General features: G+C 35.9%; 1 protein-coding gene across 2 annotated transcripts in view; it reads left to right on the top strand.

Annotated features, from left to right (window-relative positions):
* Nucleotides 1–14,401, top strand: part of LOC132198179 (rho GTPase-activating protein 20-like) — a 204,856-nt gene that overhangs the window by 24,733 nt on the left and 165,722 nt on the right. For both annotated transcript variants that reach the window (XM_059622038.1, XM_059622037.1), the window contains exon 5: nucleotides 2,677–2,746. In XM_059622038.1, coding sequence (XP_059478021.1) covers nucleotides 2,677–2,746 — 70 coding nt within the window. The remainder of the gene's footprint in view (nucleotides 1–2,676; nucleotides 2,747–14,401) is intronic.

The raw sequence follows: 14,401 nt of genomic DNA, 5'->3' as shown, positions 1-14,401 counted from the left end.
AATTCGCACTTCTCACGTTGTACGATTTCGTGTAAGCGGAACTGGCGTGAATTACAATGAACTGCTTGAATCGCAGGTGGTAAGAGGAGTGTGTGTTTGTGTTTGTACATACGAGTGTGCAAAAATTACGTGCTCGAGATTGGAAAGAGCCCTTCTGCTGAGTTGCCCACGCGGACACGAACATTTTGTGCTCCGTCGAGTGACATTGGCCCCTGGATTCTCAGGAATAAGTTCACTTCAGCGTACTTAAATACACCTACCAACAAATATTTTCGCATGCAAAACCAGTCGGACCACTTAAATTTTTGTAATGCAAAACGATCAACGCTCAAGAGGGAGTCTCTCGTTTTCTCATAATTTCGCTCTCTCCCGAGCAAATTTTTTTCGCTTTATAAGAATTTCGCTCCATATCAGTGAATATGAAATAAGATTTTGGAGTTGAATATAAATTGGTTTATGATTATTGCCAGAATTTAAGTTTCAGATTATATCACAGATGCTCTGATGTTAAGTGTGAGCATGCCAAAATTTGTTCATTTAATTCAGCGGAATTCCCTTTATGAATTGCGATTCTCACTCTCAACAGAGTAGTCAACAGTCAAATTTTTACTTACAAAATATGAACAACGACTTGTAATCGGATTTAAAGTTTGCACTGTCGTCCAATATTTTAGAGTTTATTGAACTGCAAAAATATTATTATTATTATTTCATCCTTCATACTTACATAGCCAGTAAGCAAAAAGTGTTTCTTTTTAATATAATGAAAAAATAAGTTGAATAGAGTTAATTTATTTTAATTTTCTAGAGTTCATAAACGCTCAATATTAAAACAATTTATGCTGATAATGATAATAAATTTAAATTATTTATTTTCAAAATTTTTTAATGAAAAAATGTCTGAACAATTTCTGATTACATGTAACGGTTCTCTATTTGTTATGTTTTATTATCTTTTTATTTATAATTTTTTTAATATATCGCTGAAACGAAAAAAACTAAAAAAATAACAAGCAATTTGTATATGAAATCTGCATTGGAGATCGTTTGCACATACACCAATGAATAATTTCTCTGCCCAGAATTAGAGCAAAAGGAAGCCCATAAAAACTCAACAAGTGGTTTCGCCCGGAGACTCAAAATCGATACGTCACACGCACGAGCGGCGCCAAAATCAAAAGTGATTAACCTAATAAAACGAGCCACCCACAAGGCGCAGTCTGACACACATTCAGCTACCAGCCGTGCAAAAGTAAGCGTGCAAAATTTCGGCTCGGAGCATTGTTCGAAAATCGTCGTGATTCGCGAATCAAGCGGCAGAAATGAAAATCGATCGCAGATGGAAGTAGGCGAGAGGAAGGATAAGGAGAACAAAAGTGAAGAAGACCGCGGGGCTCTTCATGGAGCACCCAGCTGATTGGAGAAAGGAAAAGAGAAGGAAAGGATTAGGGAGGCTGTGGCCTGGACGAAAAACGCTTCGCACCATTCATGACGCGGCCGCCGTCATTTCACTATCTCTCTCTTTACTTCTCTGCCGCACGTGTGCTGATAATTAACTCGTCCGGACGATTGCCGCTTGATTGACACTCGGTGTTGTGCTTGTGCGTGTGCTTCGGTTCGTGCTGGCCGGCGATTGATTGATAAGAGCCACTCGCTGCGAGCGGTGATCTGAACGCGCGAATATCGCGTCTGCCGATCGCGCGCTTTGATGAGACTGCTGATTGAGCTTTGAACATGGCGTGCATGCCAATTGGTGAGTCTAGCACACCAAGGCGGTAAAATCCGCGAGAGCAATCTTGAATTGCATTAAAACCTTACATTAATTTAATTGTTAAGATAAAAGCAAATAAATATGTTATTTCAGTAAAATTGTAATAGGGAGGATTAAAAAAAACGGAGATTTTAGCTTTATAACTTTGCAGATTGGTGATCTTAAAATTGATGTTGACTTTTTCAGACTTTTTAAAGTGAATTTATGTATGATGTATTTGAGCAGAGAATGCCTGGTGTAACTTAATAAACACTATTTTCAAACTAAAATTTTGATTAAATTTAACATCACTTTTTTTAGTAAAAATTCAATTAAAATTGATACATTGAGTGCGTTCCTTTGATTTTGACGATTTTATTTACATAAGCAATGTATCTTATTTTGTGTTGGCTCAAAATTTAATTAGATAAATACTTTTAAGCAAGACTTTTTATGTGACTAGTGTTGCAGGTTGCACACATTTAATTTCAGAGGAATTTAGTGAAGGATAATTTTTTTAAAGACTACTGTATGACAATATCGGAAAATATGGGAAGTAACTTAATTTTGCGAAGATGTTGTTTTAAATTTTAAATAAAAATAATTTTTATACACAAATATTTTTGAAAATTATATTTATTATTATCCATGGAACGCTATTTGCGCTGCTCAATATTTTAGTGAATAATAAAAAATGAATTTTTCTACATTTTAGTTATTTAGGTAATCCAAAAAACGGTCTAGAGATGTAGCTTTAAACATGATTGCATCGCATTTATGTTTTCTTCTTAAGATCTGTTGAGAAATTCAGTGAAAAATTTAATTATTCATGGTTCGTCGAGGGATTCCCGCACGTCAATTTTTTCATATTTAGTTCCTGATGTGTGCAATGCCCTTACTTAAGCAAGAAATCTCTTTGTTTACAGGTCACTTGTTTTCGAAACAGTTCTGGCTGCAGCAGGACGAATACCAGGATGTCTACCGCAAGATGAAAGAGTGAGTACCGAGAGAGCAAACAACCAGTTAATTAACTAATTAATTTCCTCTCGTTATTCGTTCTCACCGATGCGCTCGATGTAATTCAATTAATTACAGCAAGCGCAATGTATCAAGTCATTGTTCCTATGCCGCACAAAAACTTTACTGTTGTGTGGTATTTTGTCTCCCTCTCGTGGAAAGTCTGCGCTTATTTTTCTTTTCCGAGGGCTTTCACCTTCGCTGATTATTATTTCTTAATTCACTCATCCAGCACGTTGACATTTAGCCAGCACAGCTATAACCTTTATTTCTCGACGGCAAATAAACAAAACAAAAAACCTTCTTGTTAATTACGCATTGTGGCACTTTTTTCATTTCATCGCGCAGCGACTGCTTTAAAAACAATAGACACACAGCTCTGAAGTCGCCCGCCAATTATTTAGTGCTGAGTAATCGCAGCTGATAGATAAATGTGGGATTTAGTTTTTGAGATTGAGCTTTTTCATTTATTAAAAGTCAGTGAGAGTGTGCATTGTTTGCTTTCATTTTGCAAATTCTTGGAAACAATTTTTTACATTCTAATATGTAAAAAAGCAGTATATCAAAATCCGAAAGTAAAGTATTCTTCATTCAAAACATTTAAAGTATTTTCATCTCTTGTGTTAATGCAAGCATATTGTGTCTAAAGTCTGTTTTGACATACTTTAAATTAATATTTATAATATACTAATTATTCCATTCCAGTAAATTTTGTATTTATCACTTAACATCACTCTCATTTAAAATTAATTTTTTTACTCTCAAGTTCGAAAACGGAGGACCCATTTAAATTTCTTTAAGATTTAAAATACTTCAATTGTAGTGGCTAGTATATATTAATATAATTTTAAATTTCTTATGTTTTACATAATAGCTTTATCTGGAGGTTTTAAAAATTTGAATATAACAAGCCTATCTAAATAATGTTTATTAAATAAACGAAATAAGAAAAAATATTTTTATTTAAAATATTTGATTAAATAAAGTATAAAACTAAATTTTATACACAACAAAATAAATCAAAATGTTTTTTTATTGAAAAACTTTTTAAAAACGCTGAAAACAAACAATAAATCAAGGCTTTTAATATTGAACACATTTGCGCAAGTTGACGAGTTAATGATTGAGCAGAAAGCGGGCGCGAGCAAAATAAATAAATATTTGATGATCACGGTGTTCTCCAGAAGACATTACTCTTGTCGAGTAGCAAGGCGCGTATAATAATTACAAGCGTGCTGTGGCATGAAAGCGCACAGCGATATAAATATGATTTTCTTGTGCTTTGCGCACAAGCTCAGCACCCAAACACTACACACACCAAAGCTAATGAGAATTCCTGATAATAATAACCTCGGCCGGTAATGAAGTGCTTAATAAGTGAGCACCGCTGAGAATAATTTTTTACGCTCACCTGGCGCTTGATCACCATAAAAAAGGAATATAATAATACATAAACTTTCCCATGCTGGTGTACACATTAAAAAAAATGTACGTACATTCAAACTTATAAAATTTTTTTTTTTCAATTTGCAGTCCAAAAATTGTCTCAAGGACTTAATTTTTATTTCAAACAATAAACTATCATGGGGGTGAATTGAAGCAGCACAGGTTCATTCCATGTACAGTTTTATTCACAGGTGCTTTTTAGAGTGCATAAAAATCCACAAAACGTGGGTCAGGCGTACAAGAGATTGCATGCGTGGTTTGACCTCTCTGTATGAAATTGTTCAAATGAACCAAAACACATAAATCCTTTCCTGTTTAAAACAAAACCAATAGAGGAAATACCGTTTTTTTTTTAAATATAACGAAAAATTAAAAAAAAAAATCATACTAAACCATAATTTGTTTCCTTAAAATATATTTTTATTTCTTCATTTTGAAACTTTGTAATATTCCCAATTAAAAATGAACTTAAAAGGCAAGTCGACGATGCATGCTAGTGGGCAACTTCATCATTAATATCTATTGATTAATCCCTATCTGAACTAATTCAATCCAAACCCTTTAAAAAAAATCTTAATTTTTTTGCAACTTCTAGATTTCCTACTTAAAAATATTTTTTACTGTTGTACAATTTTTTACATAAAATCCACTTACAAGAAGAGAGAGGAGAGACAATTGACAAGGTGCACCGTAATTTCCGCTCTTTAATCCAGTTCTGCGCTCTTGACTCGCGGGACAAAGAAAATTGGCCGAGCAAAAAGTTCGGCGGCCAAGCCAATTTGGCGAGCAGGTGATCCGTTGAGTGAAAAAGAGCCCGCTTGTTAAATTACAACCTCTCTCGCGGTGTGGTAAAAGAAGAGAGCGAATTCACTTTGGCCGCCAACAAAAAGGCCCTAGTAGCCTACATCAGTCACACAAACACACAAAAGCACTTTCTTTCCTCCCGCCGGCATGTGCATCGGCATTTTATTTCCAGGACGTGTGATAAATTTGTTTTCGTGGGCGAAAGAGATAAATGCGTGTGGACAAAGCGGCGCGCGATGACAGACGACTATCCGCCGTGCGGTGAATTATCCTCGGAAATTGCGCGTGTTTTGTCCGCCTTTCCACACGGAGAGAGGCAATAAATAAAAATTTAATTGTGTTGCCGGTGCTTCATCATTTTGCCAACGAGAGACGTGAGAAGAATCGCGAGCTTTTGACTCTTTTCAGTCTTTCCGAGCTTTTGTGTGTTCTTGAGGAAAGTCCTACAAACTTGATCATGATAATGGATGAAAGTACAGCTTTGTGCATGTAAACAGCTTAAATTTATAATCGTTGTGCCATTTACGATGTCATCCTCGACCTTATTAATTTTTTTAGTCATTCCATGCGAAATTAATTTTGATGCAAGATAAGTAAGTCATGCACAATCATATAATACATAATTGTAGTTTTTTTTATCTTAAATTTCAGCCAGTTTCATTTCTAGCACAGTTCAATTTGTATAATTATAAAAGCCAAAACACAATTCAATTTTTAGAAAGATTGATATTTAGTTAAACTGATGGTAATCATAATAAAAATAATTATAATGATCATTTCTATAATTTGCTAAAAATTGCATTTGTATTGAAAATATAAATCTATTTGAATTGCAACTCATACAAATAAAGAAATGAATAATTTTCCACTAATTACGCTATTTTTCATGATTAAAAACTAAATTGGCTATACTAAATCAACTTCATATATCTTGCGGTAAGATTTTTTTTTCTGAAATTACTATTAAATAATTTTATCTTTCTACAGTATTTCTTTTCAAAATTTAAACATTCACTGTATATTTTTAATCCACTCTTTCGCTTTGAAATGTGCTGAAATACAAACCCAATTTGCAAGCTCAGGCAATTTTGGGGTCGCTGCGATCACGTTCTGAATGCTGCTACCTCTCGCGCTGTCATAAATCGGTTGATTGGACAAGTTTCTACTTGACCTTTGCCAAACTAATTTTTCCGTGAATTTAATAGCTCGTTCCCAAGTGATCTCCGTTTATTTGAGCCGTCGTGCGCTCAGTAGTACCAACAAATCATAAATCAAAGTGAAACTTGCTCGCACTCCCAATAAAATTTACGATGGCAAAGGAAAAGGAGCGTTTTCGGTATGCCCGCGTTTGTAATAAAATGAGGCATTGCCTATTAATTCGAAGCGAGAGTAGAGCAACCGTTTAAGATCAATAAGTGTTCGCCACTTCCTCTCTGCAAATGCACTACATTACAACAAAAGGAAACCTCAATTCATTTAGCGCCGCAGGAAAAATAATTGCAAAGGAGGAGCAAGTCACTCAAAAGTCCAGCTGGCGATTTTCACTCTTTTTTATATTTTTTAATTAAAACTTATTCCCTTCACAAAAGCGAAGATATTCAAATAGCAAACCAAATAATTTTGTGCATTGTGCATCGAGAAGAAAGTTGCAGAGGTGCATCTCTCTGCGTGGCATTAAAATTTAATCACCTTGTTTCGTTTAACACAGACGCCGCCGGAGGCTGCGAAGAAAGTCTTCTTTATTTCTCGCTTCGTAGTGCAAGCCCAAATAGCCGCACCCGATTCCAACGTATTTGGACACGATGACGTTTACAATTTATGCAGTGTGGGTGTAGTTAAATGAATGCCCGCGATGGCATTCCGTCGTCGTCTCTGGGCGCGGCCGTTGCACTTTCGGCGCTATACCAAAATAATTAAAAAAAAGAGTTGCATAATTTGGCAGCGAATTATATCAGATTGTTTTAAGAATCCCGTGATTCAAAGCAACTACATTAATTTAATTGGTGATCAGTAATTTCATTATAATATACTCAACTTAATCAATCATTGCTAAATAATATTGTGCTCCCTAGCAGCGTGGAAATAGATCCTGTTGAATTTAGAATTCTATAATTTTCCATCAATGCCAAGTAGAAATATTAAAAATTGGGGAAAAAACAAAATTCAGAGTTAATTTGATATATTATTAATATTTTTGAAGTAATATTACAAATTTAAGTAATTATAAGCAAGTGGGCGTAAAATTAAAAAAATTAATATTTACAAATAAAGAAAAATAAATAAAAAATAAATAAGTGAAATAGACTTAATTTTAATTATTAAATTTATTAAAATTACGTTCTTAAAAATTTTAACTGCAATTTTCATGCTTTATCTGTTTAGCCTGTTTTCTTAACGGACTTGGCATCTTGGGTGAAAATTTTTCTGTTCCAGTCCAGCATGTTATAATCTCATCGACTCCTACGATCTTGAGAGGAGAATCGCCGCTCAGCCGCAGACAAAGGAGCCGCCGCCGCTTGCTTTATGTGTGTTTGTACACAACGACGCTGACTGACATTGAACTTGCATACAAATAGCTCCATATTGTTTACGATTCTCTCTCCTTATTTGGCACAAGAGCGCCGATCAAAAATCTTTCTAACTTCCTTTGGCTGCAGCGTGAAAGCGCGCGCTTCTTCTTGTAAGACAGAAGTGTGTTTTTTACTCACTTTGCAAATGGGAAATTCGGAGTTGGAAAAGGAGAACGCGGCGAGAAGAAGACATAGTGGTGTTTTGTTTGGCTTGTCATTGAACCATTGTCGTCGGATGCTGCGGAATGATGTTGCCTGTCAATCAATCGCGGCAGATGCATCGAAATGAACATGTTCTGCTTAATAGTCATGCATTGGACTGTCTGTCGTCCCACTTACAAACAAATTCGGAACAAATTCATCATTGGAAAACGGTTGCATTGCTGTTGGGCGGTGCCAGACGTACAAATTCCGTCAGTGAAAATGGTTGCTAATGGGAACAGGTCAAAGTTTCAAACCCTTTAAAAATATCCGAGAATATCTGAACAACTGAAATATTTTAATGAAAGCTCCACATGAATTGATTTTTATATAAAAATAATAAGGAAAAGTCAATTTTCATTGTTCGTTTTTTCAATGAGAATGTTATAAACACATAATATTTCTGATTGTGAGTGAGAGGTTACATGTATTTAGGCAAATTCTCGTCATATACGTCTTGCGGGTTGCATTCCCCTTACTTGCCTCGATGCATTATTATTAAGCGCCTTTATAAGCAACGTGAAAAAATAATTGCTCGATTGCTCGTGGTGAGAGATTCTGGTACAGAGCAGAAGAATTTAATCCGAGTTGTAAGGAATTTTAATTGTATTTCACAGCAGAAATAAAGTCTTGCTTTTTGACGCTCTCGCGGGTTCTACGTCACTTGCAAATCAGGCGAATTTCCATATAAGGAGAAAAACAAGTGGACCATAAAATTTACAGCCGTAAGAAATTCACGGATCGGAAAGTAATAGTAAGACGTAAAATTATGCGCAAACGATCTACATGCTCCGCAGCACGTCGCGGGGCCGCGAGGTCAAGAATGTGCGCGCCCCTCATTGTGAAAATATATCTTCCAAATCACTTTACTGCCGGGGCATTTCCAATCAGTAATTACGTTCGTCCGCTCCTTATTGGCCAGCGCCCAGGGCACCTTGCCAAAAAGTGCACACGTTCCACTTTTCGATATTTTATGCATTTATTGCTACAAATTCGCCCTGCCATACCTCGGGTGTATAATTTAATTATAAATATCCGGTGACGCCGAAATGTAGCAGAAGCGAAAGTAGTTTGACCGGAGAGAATCGAGAAAACTCGCGGCGGCCATATTAAAATACGAATGAATGAATAATGAACGACAAAATTATAACGCTTATACGGTCTATCAATCTGATGGATCTGATTCGCATCTCATTAAAACGCATTTAACCTTTGTGGTCAAAACTTTCACGTTACGTTTCTGCGCCAGCGATGTATATAGAAGACGCACGTTGTGCTACAATAATCGAAGTGCATCTCTCGGAGGCAATAAAAAGATTATCGAATTAGACGGCGAGCGAGGCGGCTAATTTTCATATATATTGTGAAGAGGAGAATAAGAGGCTATAAATCTCTCGCTTGAGCGAGGAATTGGACGCTCGACTTGAAAGAGATATCCGCGCGCGGCAAGACAATGCCGGCCAGTGTAATTATCAAGACGAGAGACGTCTGTGCATTCTCATTTTTAGAACCAATTTCACTTTTTTATGTCGTGAACTCGCCCGGAGCGCGGAATGGAAATGTGAAATTATTGTACATAATCATTGTTGTACAGCGCGCGCAGCTCTTTGTACTCTTTGATGCTTGTACAAGCATATTTATCTCACGCGCATCCAACTTTTATGCTTACTAATATGGTATTTTAGGGATTTATTTATGTATTCTTTTTTTATTTCACTATAATATGTGATTTATTATTATTTTTATTTTACTAATATATTATATGTGGTAGTTACGATAGCAATATATTTGTCGTATTTTTCAGCACTATTTACATTTTATTTTTATTTAAAAAAAAAAAAAATAACAAATAACTATAATTGCCATTTTTTATGATATTTTGACTCTAAGAAAATTATTGTGACATACACAAATTTATTTTTTTTACATTTTTAAATTATTTTTTAAATGTTTTGTTATGCTTGTCAATTTTGTTCTTAAAACTACTTTGAAAATTTTTTATATTATACAGTAATATAAAACCAATATTTTTTTGCCTTATCCATCAATCTTAACAGTGAAACACACATTGAAAGAGAATTATAACACTTAGATTAATCTTGTTTAGTCATTATATTGGAACTTCTTTCAAATTGCACATTTTAAATAAAATTTGCGTGCCGTGTTGCAATCTTTTAACTTTTACCTTTACGGTCCAGAATCACGCCTGCAACCTAATTAGTACAGTCCGGCGGCAACTGAAATATCATTTGTAAGTACAAGCTAAATTACATTCAAATAAACACGTTCACACGCCAAGCGGCGAAATGCAATTACACACACTTCCCGCGTGTATATGTACAAAATTAATGGAGTCGAAACGAAAGTGGCGCATTGTCCGATCAGCGCAGCGGCGAACGAACTCGTTATATTATCTTGTGCCGTAATTAAAATGGCCTGCTGCTGCGTTGGGAGTATCATTCTCTCATTTCATACTTCATTAATTTCCTCTCCGGAGAGCGAAAGTCACCGACTGGCCGGCCAGTGCGGTTGAACGAAATTTTTTAAGCTCTCTCGCAAAGTACCAAAAGAGCTGGAGAGTTCCAAACTAGGCCAGAAGTTCCATTAGAGATATTGTCATCGCTCACTTGTGGTTTTAGTTTAATGACTATACTATAGCATCAGATTCCAAAAGTACATAATTCTAGAGGCATTTTATTGCTACTAACAAAGCGTAATCTCCCCTAATCCTATTAAGGCTCACCGAGTTTTGAGAATTGGGTCAGCAACGAAAGAATGCATCGGGATAAAAAAATGTAATCAGCGTTTTTCCCTTCTCGAAAATGCACCCGAGCGAATTTTTGTAAACACAAAAGAAAATTATATCATTAAATTTTTCTGTAAAAGTGACAACGCTAATTTAGAAAAATAAAAGTGAAATCCGTGTTTCATTAGCAGCAATGATTTGGCCGAAAGTTTGATCCCATTGACACTGTGATGGGATTGTTTCTCACGCTGGAAATGATAAATAAAAAGGAAGAATTCTAAGTGGCAGAGATGCAGGAAAACACTTTTGCTGCGTTATCGTCGTGCCAACTCTCGCACCTTGAATGGCCATAAAGGAATTTATTTGGCTCGTCAATGAAATATGGCAGCAACCTGTTGTTAAAAAATAAAAACACGCATTCGCTCTTGAGAGTTTCTCTAATGTGGCAGTAAATTTATTATCACTTTGCAAACTGTGACATACAACGAGATCTCAGAGACACGAATGTAATAGATGCTTGAAAGAGAGGAAGAGAGAAAAAGACTTGCTTGCGTGCCACTTTTAAGTACCGCCGCCGGTTTGTTGTTATTGTTGCGAGCGGCGTATCGATTCACAATTTATTTTGCCATTGAAAACGGACGCGGGAAATTGATGTTTGGCCCATTGTGTTTTCGCGATCGCGGTTTGGCCGAGAGAAGCATATCAGCGATTGAATGATGGATCTCTGCCGAGAGGAAGTTGTGGCGGGATAAAAATGCACTTTCTCATTACAAAACTAACCTAGAATCCTTCAATTGACTTTTTTGGAATAAATCGCAAGCAAACTTTCCCTCATTGTTAGTGTCGACTTTGTTGGTTAAAATTCTTTAGAGTAAATATTTCAATAGAAAAATTAATCTTTGCTTTACTTTTAAAAACATTTAAAAAAAATCCAAAATATAAATTTTTGTGTCTGTTTAAATTTTTCCCAAAACGAAATATTTTTTTTTACGTTTGTTGACAAAAACATGCACCCTTCCCGCCGCCACATGATTTTTCCCACCAGAAATTAACAGGTGATTGAAGTGGTAAAAGTCACGTGATTGGTCAACCAATGGCCTTCATCAAGCCAAATCGTGAAAACACGTGTTCGTTTTGTCTCATGCCAATTTAACGCAATTTTCTTCCCATTAACATTTGTAAAGGTGGATTTTCACGTGTATCAAAAGTGTTGTGGAATGATTACGTACCATAAAAAGTCGGCGGAAATCGCGGAAATCGACGGTAAAACCGCGGAAACTGGATTCACTGGACCAGGGCCTCGGAGGTGGCGGGCGGCAAGGGTGAGATTTTAGCATTAATTGTCACAGGTCATATTTTCTCCCTCTGAGATTTTCTCGCCCCAAAAGAGCGAGAAAAAAGGACTCTCCATGAAGGTGTAGAAGCAGTTAAAAAAATGGGCAAGAGATTTTGAGTGTTCTATTAGATGGTGACCTATGTTTGAATGTCAACGCAAATGACACAAAATTCGCACCAAAGAGAGCTTCCTTATCTCTCGCCAAGATCTGGGTGCTCCAACACGCACGGGAGTAATACACACATATGGCAAGATGCATTCCGAAGACAAAGTCAGCAAAGAGAGAACGGAGAGAGAGTTATTTTCCATTGATAACCCTTCACGCCCTGGGTCACGCTCGTAATCTTCAATCATACACCTCGCCTATAGTGGCGGCACTTTCAGAAAACAATTTTCCTTTTAATTAAAAAAGCATGAAATTAAAAGGAATTTTCAACTTGTTGGGTCCCGCCGGGATAATTTCCCATTCAGTTTCGGGTAATTTGTCTTAATTTTTTTTTATCTATCCATGCAAGGAAAATACTGAGAATAACTTACTGCCGAGGCGTGTTTTATTATTTTCTCAGCTCCTTTTTTACCTTCGAGCATAATGCCTTAGTCTCGTGCGGCGAACAATGAAGCCTCCTCATGTGCTATCCAAATAAATGTTGGTGCATCTCTTTTGGAAGAAGAATAAGAGAAGAAGTGCTAATGCCGTGCTGACCCAAATGGTCCGATTTCTCCAAATCCATATCTGACGCACCAGCAGACGAGTTTATGGAGCCGACAAAGCGCGCATCATCCTTCTCGTTTTTATTTTATTGCTTGTTCGGCCAACGTCAAATTTCAATGGGATTTTTTTTTATTTAATTTACCTCTTGAGTCGTGAATTGTGCCTCTAGGTTAAGGACTTGAACATTCACACTCTAACCTATTGAAGGTTAAGTAAAAATGAAAATTTTTATAAATTTATGTTACAAATTTAACAATACATTTGTTCAAAACTCTATATATTGTGTTAATTTTTATCTTGCTGGAAGCAAAGCTGAATCATAGCCAACCACTTTTTCCTATGCATCGTTTCTATAACTTTATGATGTAGCAGTAACAAGTGAATAAAATTAAGAATCATACGAAAACTATTTCCTCAAACTTTGGAAAATTAAGTTTAAATTTTTAAACGTATTTTATTTAATGAATGTTAAAAGTTAATTAATTGATAAAAATTTAGTAAAACATAACTGTAATAAAACATTAATTGCATTTTATCAAATTAATTTTATATTAGCACTTGAGAGATAACCATGAAGAAAAATTTGTCATCACGCTAAATGTTGATATAAATTTTTATAAAGTTTTTACGCTTTGTTTATAATATATATACTGATTAGTGCATGCATTTGTAGAGATTCTTGAGAGTAATATATTGTATCGCAGTTTTGACTTGTGTTTATTCACAAAATTAACTTATACATTTGATATGGAAGTTGAAAAGGGGAAGAATTTCAATAATTTTCGGTTTTTTAAGATTTTTTTTTTTTTAATCTCTATGTATACTTCAGTAAACAATTACAGTGGTATGGGGTGTGTATATGCTCAAATAAATTTAATTCGAAGCAATATGCAATTACATTGATGCTCTCCACTAATAATAGACCATCATTTAATCTGTTTTCTTGTAAAAGAGGTTAAAAAGGTCTATTCAAATTTTCATGCACGTATATACCTTCTCATAAATAGAAGGGTTTTAATAACCTACTTCCACGCCAGCACGGCATGCACCAAAAGATATACACTGTGAATGAGAGAGGAGTAAAAAGCGTGCGTACCTTTCTTTCTCTATACACGCTGACCATGAAAAATTATATTCACGAGAAACATGGAGATGAAAACGAAAATATAACTCTGGTGTGTAATTTGACTGTCCTTTCCATTTCTACATAAAACCGAAAGCTTCAGCCCACCCCGAAGCCGTTTTCTTTCTCTCTCTCTCTAACGAACACACTAACTCGAAAATTAAATTCAAACACGAAAACGCCTTCCGCGCGCATAAAGAGACTTGTATATTTTTTAATTTGGAAGCTGCGAGAATTGACGTTTTTAGCACACGGCTGCGTGCTTAAATTACCTCGCCTCACTTTTAACACAATATTGTCTGCCCGTGGCACCGAAAACAGCCGCGAAAGTGAAAACCTCGATAATTACGTCTCGCCGGCCGCGTGAATAATAAATAATACATCACCGTTTTGAGCCACCTTGTTAGGGCAAAAATGAATTTACTTTTATGACGCCCATATTGATGGTGCTGGAAATTGCGAACAAACGAGGCGCGCTCGTGTCCCGAGGGGTCAATAATTGAGACCGACGAGGTGTGCTTTTTATTATATACGCGCAGAGAGACGTGCTTTATTGCCGAGGCGAAAATATTTGGGCGCAACGCCAAGAGTCTGGCAGCGGTCTGCGCGAATCATAAAAAATTAAATCCATCCGCATTCGGTCACCGACCCGAACGCGATTATTAAAACAAATCGCTAATGACCGGCCTGACAAAT

This window comes from Neocloeon triangulifer, unplaced genomic scaffold (genome assembly GCF_031216515.1).
Source record: "Neocloeon triangulifer isolate White Clay Creek 2 clone unplaced genomic scaffold, ASM3121651v1 ptg000012l, whole genome shotgun sequence".
NCBI lineage: Eukaryota > Metazoa > Arthropoda > Insecta > Ephemeroptera > Baetidae > Neocloeon > Neocloeon triangulifer.
The sequence above is the reverse complement of the archived record's forward strand: the minus strand, read 5'-3'. Positions and strand labels throughout refer to the sequence as shown.